General features: G+C 35.4%; 2 protein-coding genes across 2 annotated transcripts; both read right to left on the reverse strand.

The window, feature by feature from the left end:
- Window positions 1-2924: 2924 nt before the first annotated feature.
- On the reverse strand, window positions 2925-4325 carry LOC118035589 (BRI1 kinase inhibitor 1). Its single transcript, XM_035041191.2, has one exon. It carries the CDS (start codon window positions 4076-4078, stop codon window positions 3113-3115), a length of 966 nt encoding a protein of 321 aa, XP_034897082.1. The 5' UTR covers window positions 4079-4325; the 3' UTR covers window positions 2925-3112.
- A 4560-nt stretch (window positions 4326-8885) lies between these two features.
- LOC118035580 (probable protein phosphatase 2C 12) lies at window positions 8886-13622 on the reverse strand. Its single transcript, XM_035041184.2, has 10 exons — window positions 13464-13622; window positions 13005-13318; window positions 12708-12879; window positions 11647-11800; window positions 11504-11567; window positions 11050-11157; window positions 10291-10416; window positions 9890-10125; window positions 9462-9664; window positions 8886-9369 (listed from the first exon to the last, which is right to left on the reverse strand). The coding sequence occupies exons 2-10, from the start codon at window positions 13203-13205 to the stop codon at window positions 9344-9346; spliced, it is 1290 nt and encodes a 429-aa protein (XP_034897075.1). The 5' UTR covers window positions 13206-13318; window positions 13464-13622; the 3' UTR covers window positions 8886-9343.
- Between the last annotated feature and the right edge of the window lie 450 nt (window positions 13623-14072).

The raw sequence follows: 14072 nt of genomic DNA on the forward strand, positions 1-14072 counted from the left end.
ATGGCTATAGAATTAGAAGGTATTGCTCCGGCATCCGGTGGAGAGGCCTCCCCTGGAGAGCTCACTGCCAGGGTCTTTTTCACGTCGTATAGCCATTGGGCTTACAAGTTAGCTAATTAACAGGCCTTAAAATTAAAGAAATATATTTTATAGGCTAAGCAGTAACCATTAAACCCGACCCCGTGTCACATCCTAATTTTATCTTTTATAAAAAAGAATCAAACGATGATATTTTGATAAACATAATTTAAAATTTAACAGCTTGACCTGAGTCATCAATTCAACTAAGTTTTTGACGAAAAATAACCATATTTGTTTTAATTTTTTTTTCAAGCTGGAAGATTAATTTAAGATCCTATGTCTACTGAATCCCATGTCAACTTGAAAAACTAGTCCGAGTTTTAAAATAAAGATTAATCTGTAGTTTTAGGTTGTGTTTAACTACTATCCTATAAAAAAAAATATGAATTTATTAGAGATAGAAATATATATAGTTAAAAAGATAAAAATATAAAATAAATATGTATTTAAAAAATTTTATAGTAAATTTTTGTGCTTTCATCAGGTACATAAAGATCAAGTTTTTTTTTTTTTCATCTCAACTGTCTCCATCTTTTATATATCAAGAAAGCATGAAATCCAAAGCTACCCCAGAGAATATATTTCTTTTCTTGTAATTATAATTATCTAATAAAATTCTTTATTTTTTTTTAATTGTTTCAAGTATTGTGTGTATATATTTTTTTTTCAATCATCCACGAATGTAATTGTTGCCAACATTCAATCTAACGAAGGGATTTTACGGATTGAAGTATCTAGTGATTCGAAACTACCAAATTCATGCATATCCTGATGGGATATTTGGAAAAAAAAATTAAAAATTAAGAAGATTTTGTTGAAGCAACGTTGTAGCCGGTTGTGGCTTTCGAACAATAAAGGGAGTCTTGTGGTAAAAAAAAAATCCTTAAAAGTGTCCAAACTGTTTTACAAATGAATCTTCTGTCTCAGCCCAAGGTCGTAGAAGTGCGCGCAGCTTTGGATTTTAAGACCAGTTTAAGAGATTCAAGCCTTTCTTTTTGAAAAGTTTAAGAAAGATTTTGGAATCCGAGGACTGCTGAATGCATCCATGATATGGTGCTCATTGCCAGCTCTTCTTTTCCAGACTTCTCTCTTTAGAAAAAGAGCTCGTCTTCTTTTGCAGGCAACAACACTTTTGAGCAAAATCATGTGACTGCCTCTGTTGCATATCAGTTTTAATCATGGGAGTTTCTCCTTGAGCCCAACAGCCATTGCCCTTTATGTGGGGTTTCCTTGGTGGGGTTTAAAAGGGAAACACGAGATTCTCAAATTTTTATGGTCACAAACCGAGTCAATCTATGGGTTCGCCTTTCGAGTTTCGATAGTTAAATTTATGAGCGCATCCATTCGTGCGCGTAGACGCACATTACACAGTACACAGTAGCTCCCATTGGATAAGTTCTCGCTGGTTCAACGTGTTCTTGCTGTTCCTTTCCCCCCCTATTTTCGTAGCTTTAGCCTTTAGAATGATGATTAAAAGGCATGATGGAGCTTTCATGTGAGTGGGGCTGGTTCTTTTGGATAACAGATATAATAATCATAAAGATGCTCCTCATGAATCAAAGCTAACACCTGATCAGTCAATTGCCTACATCATTGCAACGTATCAGCGACCTCATAGTTCATGGTGTGGTGATTATAAATTGGAATCACCTTTGACGTGCCAATCTTGGCCAAGAACCTCCCAGCATTATTTTTGTGGTATTATTGCTGTACTTGGTACCCTCTTTTTCATGAATTCTGAAACCATGGACTCTCGAGACCCACAGTCGTCGAGCCCCAATGATGCCATCTCTCTTGTCACAACACCTACCACTCTGAATTATGGCCGAATTCGGGTCTTGCTTATTGTTTCATTGCTGCCTTTTTCCTGTGGGATTGGAGACTTTTGTTGCGCCCTTTTCAGCTTTTCTTCACCGGATATGCATCCACTTGTGGAATTGGTACTGATGTTATGATTTTATCATAACATCATCATGCGGTTTTAATAATTAGTAGGGCAGAGATATCTGTAATTTCCATCTGCATTTTAGGTTCCTGTAATAACAAGTCGGTGATGGACCTGCTTGCTTCTTCGGGTGATGCTAATCAATTTGTTACCCTACTAGATCCAGTTGTTAGGTTCTTTCAGGAATGGCTGGGTATAATTAATTCACATGGAAAATATACATGTCATGAGATGACCACACACTACCAGCTTGCTGCCATTGATTTGCTAAGGCCAGCAATACCCACATGATACTGAGAAAATACTAGCTGCATACATGTATAGTTATTGTCTGGTATAAAAAAGATAGAGACAGTCATGTCTTCTCTACACTTTTTCCTTAAAAAGTATAAAAGTTTGTACTAAAATTATCACATTAAATGCAGATTTATTTTTATGTTTGTTTTTATTTTTTTAATCAAATATATCTATGCCTCTTATATTCCAAGAGACAGTAATAAAATGTATCCTAGGAATTTTTGGGACGTCTTATGAAAATCAAAACAAATCTATAGCCTGGTAGTGGGTATAGTCTACATAAATTGCCATGTAGCCGACACCAATTAATTTGAAATCAATACCTGGTAGAGTTGCATTAAATTATATTCGGGGCATAAAGATGGCTAAGAAACAAGCTAGAACCATTTGTCAAATAGTCGGCAATGATATGACACGATGAGCTTAGCTAACATATAGGCTCGTCGAATTGCTATACTTGTTGAAAAGGAGTATCAAAGAAATAAAAAACTAACTTGTGATTATGGATATCTCCTCTGTATAGAACGAACATATGCATAACGAACGAAGTTCCTTTCTTGTTAGAAATTTTAAGGACCCCAATACTTGAAACCAAGCCAGCTGAAGGACAAGAAAACATGAAACTCGATTCTTGAATGTTGTGATCTTAATTTGGATACCATCTTAGTTGAGATTTCAAAGCTCTCTCTCTATATGTATCACCTTGATTTATACACAGGTATACAAGGAATAGTGATAGAAGTTGAATGAGGGGAAAACTGGAAGTCCAAAATAAGTTATATATAACATTTAACATTTGATCTTTTCTTCTGTAGCAATTGAGTTCTTGCAATGAGCAATTGCTGCTTGAATAGCAGCCTGCAACTCTTCCATGGTACTATCACTAGTAGAAGAAGGAAGAGTTGTAGTTGCAACAAGGAGGCCGCTGTTCGAGGGAGATGTCCTCATCGATGCCGGTGCTGAGTATTCTCCTCTCCTTCCTCGCAACTCCTGCTTGTTTCTCCAACTCAAATTACCTGAAAATGAATAAGGTTGCCTGTGGGATTGGAGATTTTCTTTCCTTCCTTTGAAGAACATCAGTGGCCTAACCATTTTGGCATACCTCTTCAGCACCTGACTCATGTCGAACCTTTGATTTTTTTTGTGCTTATCCTTGTCCTCCTCCTTCTCTTTAACTTCACACCCTTTTCGCCAACCGAATAAAGAGAAAGACCTGGGCTTGCTCCTTCCCCTTGTATCGCTATAGTTACTGCTTTGATGGTGACTGCAGTTATTGCTGTTGTTGACGTGGTTGCTACTGCCACCGCTACCGCTATTGCTATTTCCGTTGCTGGTGCTGCAATAGTTGTTGCTAATTTGGTTGGGTCTTTGATCATCTAATAATTCCTTGATAGGGAGGGTAAAGCTGTCAAAGGAATTTATGGACGAGCGAGGGGATACAGGAAGGTGTGAGAGGAGATGGAGAGGAAGCAGGTGGCCATGGAAGAAAATGTCATCCGCCGGAGACAAATCAATAGCAAAAGAATTAGGAGGGGTTTTGGCCTTATCAGGTACTGGCGCCGAGGAAGAGTGGAGAGAGATTGTGAAGGAGAATTCATGAGAAGGGGAGGAGGAAGCTGAAGGTGGCGAGGCAGGGGATGTTGGCAGTGCCTGTTGCTTTGCCTGCATCCCTTCTTTTGCCTCTTGCTTTAACTTCCCTTCTCGAGGCTTGTCCACAACTTTTTCTCTGGAGTTTCTTTGCGGTTGGGTGTCCATAATTCACAGAATTACACTGAAAGACTAATAAGATCTGATTCAGTATGTGGAGCTCCAACACTTTCTTCTTTTTTGGGCCAATAAAGGAGGAATATTGCCAAACCTTCGAGGATGGGGGATAAGGGTATCAGAAAGCAGTGGGGAGAGAGAGAGAGAGAGAGAGAGAGAGAACTATCGTCAATGTGTAGCTGGGCTTATAATGTCTTTAGTGCACAAATTGCAACCCATAACTAGCTTTATCCTTTTGCATTATTCTTTCATATGGAGAGAGGGTGTGGTGGTCATGGCACTATAAGATATGAGATGATACAACATTTAGCATTATGCGTGTTGAAGGTTGGTGGGTCCTCGTCAAAATCTAACAGCTATTGCTAGAGTTTTTCCTGGGAATTTTTTCTTTTACTAAACTGGTATTGTTGAAAAAATAACTTCTAAATTAATACAGTATAAATTAAATCCATGCCAGTAAATACTAGCATTCTCATTCAAATTAATTCCCCTCGAAGTATTTAAATGCTTCGAAGTTATTATCCATGTTTTATAAAGATCTAATGACATAAGAAAACAATAATTTAATGACTAGAAAAAAAAAAGATAACATAAAAAAACAAGAGGAGAGGAAAGAAAAAATAAAAAAAAAGAGTGAAATATAAAGAATATATCAAAACTCTAATAATTACAGAACCCAACGAGATGAATTATAATGTAGAGGTCGAGGAGGGAGACTCGAGAGAGATGTCATGCTCATATGCACAGGGATTAATGTGCACCTGTTTCGAGAGGAATCTTTGAAGGAGTAACTATTAACTAACACAACACATTTATGCCTCTCTCCTTCGTTCTTACTGTATTATTTATTTTCTTTTTGCACGCAAGTATACTGGGGAATGAAAAATCTTCCTAGATTTTCTTTCATGTCAATGTCAGCCTGTACGATAAAATTTCATGGTATTTAAATTATAATTACCAATACTTATAATATTAACAAAATAAATATAGACACCAGGAGATGACTAGTGATAAAAATTTGATATTAAAAGGTTTATTTATTTATTTGTAGTTTTATATTTAAATCTTGTGGTTACTCATATAATAGTTGATTTCAGGATCTTGGAGAATTAGTTGAGCTGCGTATAAGTTGTTCCGGACACCATGATTAAAAAAAAAAGATAAAAATATCTTTATTCTTTTTCAATTCCCTTTTAAATATATATCGTTTTTTCTCCTATATTATGACTATTAATAGTTATAATTTGAGCAGTATCAATTTAAACAAGATAAGTCATGTAGTTAATCATTAAACCTTTGTTTCATCTGGTTTCTTGAGAAGTCATGAGATAGGAACAATGTTTTGTTACTTTCTGCGTGGATTTTCCTCAATTTTCTTGCTATGATCTCCTGCTAGTTTGGTGAAAATCACAATCCATTTCAAGACAACATATAACGTGTCAAAGACCTTCTGCTTTAGGCTTTTAGGCTTACTTATCTTTCTCTAATATTGTCTGTATTTGTGATCACCGATTTATATTTAACCTAAAGCCAATCCTGGAAGACTCGAGCCTAAAATCAATCCTGACTCCCTTCTCCCACTTGAGTTGACGATTAAGACAACCTGTATCGATACATGTCTCTCGCATTGTCAAGTTTAAATTCTCTACTTGGACAGGAAAAAGGGTTTGCTGTTCATATTATCATTTTTTAGTTCAAATTTAGAAAAGTTTTTTGAAGATAATGTTTAATGAACACGTCGATTCAAATTCTAGTGATATACTTAAATCTTAGATAAAACGAAAAAAAGGATTTTAGTCATGGCACGCAGAACAACACCCAGTATGAGAATTCTATAATAAATTGAAAAGGAAAAAACTCAATAACTTACCCACGAAATCGATACATTTATAAGAAAAGGATGAAATAGTTGTCGTGATGAATCATTAACATTGAGTATTTTTTTTTTTTTTTTGAAAAATAACACCTTGATAAAAGTTTTAGAAAAATGAGACGGGTTAAAAAAATATTTGATAAATAACAAAGTTTGAACACAACTATTTTCTAAATATTGATTTTTTGTAAACAATTGTTTTTTACAATGATTGTCGTTTTAAAATTCATGTCTTATACAAATTAATTAATATATACAAAAATCAATTCAAAATTTTGAGATTTTAGATTTAATTATTAAGAAATAGAAAGTAGATAAGTTGCTATGGCAGGATAAAGAAATAAAGGAAGAAAAAGAAAGAATGGGTCACTGATGACACACAAGGACTCCATTTTCAACATATCTGGTATTGTTAAAAGATCTTGACAAAATAATTTTAACAACACTTTAGAAGACCACCAATTGATATTGTAATTAACCTCAAATAAAACTTCTAACCCATTATGACCTTGTTTGGTGGTCTTTTAAGATATGGTTAAAATTTTCTTCTTTAAGATTTTTATAACGGCAAGTGATATGTTGAAAACAAAGTCTTGATGACCCATTCTTTCTTTTCCTTCTTTTTTTTTTTTTTTAATTTTCCTCTTATGCCTTATCAACTGATGTACTTTTTATTTCTTGACTATTAGATCTTGAATTTTCATTTTTTTATCATTAGATCCTTGTAAAATTTGGAGTTAACTTTTACACATGCTAATTATTTTACACGAAACATAAATTTTTAAATAATTATTATTTTCAATACCAATTGTATATGAAATCAATATATATATATATATAAAACATAATTATATTCAAACTGTGTTATTTTTTAAATAATCTTTTACATGAGCTGTTTTTCAATTTTTTTGTGAAGCTGTGTTACAAAGGTAAAAAAAATCCAAATATTGATTATCTTACTATTTATGTTATGGAAGAGAGAGCTTGAATATTACAAATTACAAGAAGATACTGAGCAATGCAGGTTCCACATCAAAGCAAGAGTATGATTTGTCCAAACTGAGAAAGACAACCCCACCTTGAATGAACTTTCAACCGTATCACCTCATGCAAACCAAATGTTGGGATTTATATAATTATTCATCATCACCGATCAAAGACGTAGAACAAAAAGATTCAGAAGCTTTTTTATAGATAAATTATATTTATTAAATCTAGTTTGATATGACAGGTTGATCCAAATCAAATGTAAAAAATTCAACTAGAATATGACATAATCAACTAATCAAAATTTAGTTTGAATTTTAAAAAAAAAATTATAAAATAATTTTATTTTAATCCAAGCCAACTGTAAAAAATTCAACTTGAGTGTGATATGTTCACCTTAATCAAAGATCAGTTTGAATTGTTTTATAAAAAATTATAAAACAATTTTATTTTGCTATTTAAAAATAATAATAATAATGTTTTGATAGAGACGGATTTAATAACTTTTTGATAATCATGTGACTAGTGACACAAACTTTAGATCGATCGGACCGTGATAAAATGAAAGAATGGTAAACATTTTCAAAGACAAAAATAAAAGGTTCATAGTTAGGTATGAAGATAGACCCCACACACTCGTGTACAAAGTGGTCCAAATCCAGAAGGAGAATTTTGTTCGTTTAGTTAAGGTCAACATCTCAATCATGCAGGCATTATTTTGGTGGACTGACTCATCTCCAACACTTAACCACTCGAAATCATATTCTATATACAAATCTGTGAGAGAGAGAGAGTATTATGAGAGGATAAAAAAAAAAAAACATGAAATGGTATAAAACAAAGATTTCACACTCAAACTCCATAAGATCCTTCGGTGCAGAAAAAACTTTTGCTATTTCTTGCTTTTGCCTTTGGCCACTCAATATCTTATTCTTTCTTTCAGTAGAAAGAAGCAGTCATGGGAAAAGCAATGACCAGACAAAAACTCTCTCTTTCAAGCACACATGCACACACACGTGGTAAGTTATTCTGAATGATGGAGGTAACAGCCCAATAAGACCATTGAAATTTAATGCACAAAAAGGCTTGGACATTACGATATTTGTTTGATTCCTAAAGTCGTTTCGATTATTTTTTTTCTCCCTTTTTCGAGCGGGCAAAGGGACACCAATCACTGCTTTTTCGCTTCACGGTCCCACGAACTAGGATAGCAAGATAGTATGTAATGTCGATGACAGAAGGCGGCCTCGCCACCACCACAACCACCAGGCCTCTCGGGCCGATGAAAATCTTCCCCGAGCAGACTTGGATTCCTCACTCCGGAAGATCATTAGTACGTTTGAGATGAAATTCTTGACAGTTATGTCTTGGGATATGCTTCCATCTTGAAAAGTCTCGAAGGAAGCATCGGAGGATGAAACAAAGAGAAGAATACAGAGATGTCCTAATTGGTGAAACAGAGAGTTCACATGTTATTTGACTCACCTCACAAACCTCCAGCCAAGAGTGTCCACATGTTGTCCCGCTGAAAGATGGTCCCATTTATGGGTACTCCAAGCACCACATCCATCGAACCAAAGCAAGCTTTAAACAGAAGGAATGGCAGCATAGAACGAGAATTTGAAGAAGCTTGCTGCTAGCACATGATTCTTTGGATACATTCAACAATTCGAGGGCCTTCTTCACCAAGTAGGGCCAAGTTGCAAAACTGAAAAAATAAAGTTATACGGTCTCCATGGTCATGCACAGCACCGACGAAAAGTGAGACTCTGATTGGGAGAATAGAGACAATTGTTGAAGAAAATAAATTAATTGCTGGTTTCTATTTCTAAAAGTTAATCTTCTTACTTGACCGAGGAAGGTTCAGTTTAATGTTTACATGAACAAATTCATCTATCAAGCCAATCACACAAACTTCTACCTGACCTGGAATGGATCTGTCTCAAGTACTTCGTCAAATTTTCTATATAACAACAACAATAATATTACATAAGGACACTGTCATTTGATGTTAGCTCTACGAACCACAAAGGAACAGATTCGGACAGAAAAACAAATGATCCTGAAAAGGATGCCATGTATCAGGTACCAACAAGTTTATCAAAGCCTTTGGGAGATCTTTAAGCTGGTATGTGAGCACAACTGTTATTTTGAAGTCAGAAACAGATTCGTAAAAAGCAAACAGCTCTAATTTGATCTTCGAACTTCGAGCTCAGAAGCAATTGGGATAGAGCCAAATGCATCCGTTAGGTATAACACAAACAAGTCAAAATGCTCAAGACACCCATGAGAAGTTTGAGCAGGCAAAATATTGTGAGGAAGTTCTTTCAATTTGTCTTGATCTCTGAAACAATTGTTAGTGCTTGCCGAAAGCAAATACAATCAAGGATGTATGGCTAGTCACTATCACTGCTATGCCTATCTGTAAAATTGAACACAAATGAAAATATAAAATCAGTCAACATGAAAGTTGGGGGAGAGAGAGATAAAACCATAGAGAGTTGTTGTTTGTACCTCCTGATGGTCTTTTCCCTTCCATTGCTTCTTTCTTCTCTTGGCAACTTAAGCAAAGGAAAGGGCCATCCCAGGGACGCAATTTTCCAAAATCAGATGAACCAGCATGTACTGAAATACCCTCGTCAGGTTTTATCTCTACTTGACAGACTGCACACATGAACAACTTAAACATGTTGCAAAGCGGGTATTTCGTATCTAACCTGCAGTCCACACAAACATGCATTGTGTCAAAACACTAAAAACTAGAGTGACTGTTCCACAAAGACAGGAAGCCAAACCACCCATAACAGATAGTGTAAAACACTGTCACACAGGGAGGGAAAAGGCAACCAGGAGCACACAGAGTACAAATCTGTAATCAATGCCCAATAAGGAGATCAAACTATCAAATATTAGCCAACAATGATGATCTTCACAGCACAAACCTCTCAGAAAGCATAGCTGATCCTTCCTCGTATAGTTCCTCAACCACATCTGGTTCTAGATATTCTTTATCAATTTGAGAAGAAGATTCAGAGGACTTTCTGCGAAACATGGACTTAAACACTCCTCTTCCAAGCTTTTTTGGTTGTGGCAAAGGGGCAGCTGGTTTCTCTGGTGGTACTATATCAATCACAATGCAGGTTGTATCATCTCGAAGTCCTTTCACCTGCACTGCTTCCTGCAAATGGAATGCAGAGAGTAAGACCAAGTAAAGGTTATCATGGATGGTGTCACATAATGTGACATTGTAGAGAAGCCATAGGATATTAAACCGGGGGCAATTTCAGGTGATGTTTCCATATTAAAAAAAAAAAAAAAAAAAAAAAACCATGTAACACTACACCTTAACAATTTGTGCAGCTGCAGTTTCTGCTGCCATCCCACGGCAACAATCAAGAGCCTCTTCCGCAGATAAAGCATCCCAGACACCATCACTTGAGATAACAAGCCTACCACCCGCAGTAGACAACTACAAATCACAAAGATTTGAAGCTCTTTAAAGAGAAAAGAAGCGAGTAACAGCACACTGTGTTTCAGTATGAATCAAGTGATGTGCAAAGCATGCAGAATGAGGTAATGTTACTTCAAAGTTCAAATCAACAAATCATGTCACAAGAAGCTACAAGCAGACCACATAATTTTGGAAGATGTTGCCAATATGACCTCAGTCCATATAACCTTTGTTCTCTGGGGGGATCAAGGGGGAAGCTATGTTGAGAAAAATAATCATGACTCAAAAAGATGAACTATGACCCACAAAATAAAATGTAAGATGTATGAACCGTGAATAAAGTGGCATAAAAGATAATAAACACCACTTATTTTGAAAGAGCCATAATAAAACAAACATTGAGATTATAATCAGTATCCATTTCACAGCAAATTATCAATTAAATCAGTGCTGTTAACTTATTTCAGAAATAAAACTCATCAGGTTAATGGATAAACAGTGTTAAAGAATATGAGAAACAGAAAGGTAGTGTGTAGGACAAGCATGGAGTTCACCAACAGTACTCAAAGCCCACGGTGGGAAGCGAGCAATACAAATAAAACTATCAATACATATACATCAAAATGGACATATTACATCTCAAGAACAAACCTTAATTTGCTTCACATAAGGAACAGGAACAATGTACTCGCCAACATCCACATCCCCAATGGATCGTGAAAGACATAAGCCACCAGGCCAACATCTCAAAGGGCCAATCTGAAATGCAACTACCACCCAAGTTATATAATCTACTTCAATCCATAAATCAAAGTTCCATACAATTTCCATTGAATACAATCATAAGAAGATACCATTCAAAATATCATACAAGCCATTTATTCCACAAACTTGTCATTGTTTACAATTCTATTTATGAAAACTTAAAAATTCATAAGCTAAATAATGGCTTATTTCCATGTTCTGGTAGCTGTCCTAATTTAGACCAATGAACTTTAAGGTGAATATCATTGAGTGTATTAGGTTTCACCAAAGCAGAGAAGTTGATTTAAAATGACAGAAATTGATATTTGAAAACAACAAAAATGTAAAACAGGGAAGGTACCTCCGCACCACCACCAGTATTTAGCCGTCCCACCTCACCCCCACTTGCAGTAATGCGCTCCCTCCTGTTAAATTAAAAATTTAAGGCCTCGGTATTAATAGGATCTGTTAAATGGGTATAGAGACACTATATATCTGACTTACTCCTCTTCATTGCACTCGAGTCTATGATCTGCTGACAAGTAATAGATATCACCTTCAGCAGATTCAAGAATGCAACGGGAATCACCAACAGATGCCACAGTTATGAACAATCCTTCTATTATTGCAAAGGTGACAGTTGTTCCTGATGTTCGAGCTGAAAAGTCAAAAACATCAAAATTGTGAACACTAAACATTATTCACATATAAAGCTCACAGCACAGAACTTAAAAATGGTATAAATTTCTGATAAGATATGACCAAATACATATAACCAATCACTAAAAGTAGTGCGGCTAAACCATGCAGGATGGTATGGCCAAGACAAAAGATGCATATCAATTGGTCCATGTAGTAAACTATAGGGACAGGATAAAATTATGTTTATCAATCATATTCAGGTTGGCCCCTTAGGTCCTGCAAATCAAATGAGTGCTAAAAAAAAAATCAATAACATGAACTTGTTCCATGCATGAAGCGATTACAGAAGTCTAAACAATTTTTTTTAAAAAAATGCTGTCTCGTAAAACATCCTGTTAAATCAACCATTTTCTAATTTATGTGAAACGAACATCACTTTATGCCCTCCATGTAAAGAAACAGAAGCACCTTGAAATACCCTGATGAATCATTAACTGTAGTCGGTAAATGTATTTATCATCAGTAGATGCGCGATGTTATGATGAATAAGTAAAATGCTTCGTGAGCCTGGAGGCATCAAGACATTTCTTGGGAATATGCGAATTGTGTGGAAATCATAGTACTTTGTACTTTCTATCGATACAACGTCCCCATTTCTGAATCTCATAAAACAAATAAATGAATGGAAATTAGTGTCCCCAACAAGAGTCAGGTACACTATCCATTAATAACAAAGATGCAATTTACAGTTGTAAACATCTTTCAGAACAATAGTGGAAACGCTAAAGGGGATGCTGACCAATTCAAGAAAGTCTTCGGATCATAAGCTGTGAGTAAAGGTCTTTGAGTTTATACACCACGATAATATTAATCTCCTTCAATTTCAAATAAAATTCTACTTTTTTTAAGAAAAATACCCATACCTCTCTCTTGAAAATCTTTATCAGTTTTGACGAACCCTGCAACTAAAGCTCTTGGCAATGCTGCTACCCATTCATCTCTGTTGAGATCCGGAGGCATGGCGGCTATAATGTTATTGAGCAGATTCTCCTTAGTGTATATTGCTGCTGCAGACCCGTTATGTCCATCAAATAACTGCAAAACAAGGTTTATATTAACAAGAAACCTATCGAAACTAATCAAAACATCAATCATCTAAGCCAATTTGACTTCAACTGATCAATGATCTGTTAAATAGCATCGAAATTCAAAGACGTTACCCCGAAAACAGAATAAGTAGTGATCCCGTCACCGACGATTCTCTGGCATTCAGTTTTTAACAAAGTAAAATCCTCCCCTTTCTTGCTATGACTAGCCTGACCGTATAAAATCTCCGGCTTCTCTACCCTCTCGTTCGCCAATTCTCGCTTTAACAGCACCGAAAGCGGCACCGTTTGATGCTCCCTCGCAGCAGCCATCATTCTTATTATATTTTATATTCTCCCCCTCACAGCTAAATTTCCCACCACCACCGTAAACGACAATAATCACCACCACCGCCGGAATCTCTAATTCTTCATTTCTTCAAATAACTCTGTTATGAATTTAGGTTTAATCATTAATCATCGGATCAAAATAATAATAATAACAAAAACATAAAAATTGATATTGTAATTATTATAAAATCAAGAAAAAACTAACATAAGAAATTGGAGAAGAGAAAAGAGGAGAAAATTTACAAGGAAAGAAGTTTCTAGCGGCGAGAATGAGAGAGAAATCGTCATTTTTGCTGTTGGCGTTTCAGTGATCGAGATTTGCGGATCCCAGCAACCTGCAAAAATTCCATTGTTGAAAGGAGGGAGAGAGAGAGATCGTTCCATTAACAATATAGCATCGCGCAAAAGGAGCTTTGTTTTCTCTGCTGACGTGGCAAATATCGCCATTCGGTCCGCTCGGCGCAACAAGGAAAGCCGTTTTTTGTGCGGCTTGTGAGTCAGAAACACTACCTTTGCGCTTATGGACGCTATCAGGACCGTTGGATTCGTTTTGATTGAGTAAAGATTGCCCACTAAGGGACAAATAACGTGGGGTCTCGTTATGTTAATGTGAATTAATTTAGTTATTTATTAGGTTTAGTTGGTTTTTATTACTGTTTTGGAATAGAAAATATAATACATGTTTTTATTATTTATTTCTTATTTTAAAAACACATGTAAATAGGTTTATTTTATATATTATTTGTGTTTTTTTTTTTATCAAGTAAGTTTTCACCATGATATCTTCATTATTTATGTAATGTGACATTAACCGAACACAATTTTAATATTCGTGATAAACATAAAAGATAA

Source organism: Populus alba, chromosome 14 (genome assembly GCF_005239225.2).
Source record: "Populus alba chromosome 14, ASM523922v2, whole genome shotgun sequence".
Classification (NCBI taxonomy): domain Eukaryota; kingdom Viridiplantae; phylum Streptophyta; class Magnoliopsida; order Malpighiales; family Salicaceae; genus Populus; species Populus alba.

Excerpts from the sequence above, each read along its gene's own strand:
- LOC118035589 (XM_035041191.2), bottom strand. The coding sequence starts at position 4,078 with ATGGACACCCAACCGCAAAGAAACTCCAGAGAAAAAGTTGTGGACAAG.
- LOC118035580 (XM_035041184.2), bottom strand. The coding sequence starts at position 13,205 with ATGATGGCTGCTGCGAGGGAGCATCAAACGGTGCCGCTTTCGGTGCTG. Across the intron at positions 10,126-10,290 it reads CAGCTGCACAAATTGTTAAG|GAAGCAGTGCAGGTGAAAGG; the intron begins GTGTAGTGTTAC and ends TTCCATTTGCAG. Across the intron at positions 9,370-9,461 it reads AGGGAAAAGACCATCAGGAG|ATAGGCATAGCAGTGATAGT; the intron begins GTACAAACAACA and ends TCAATTTTACAG.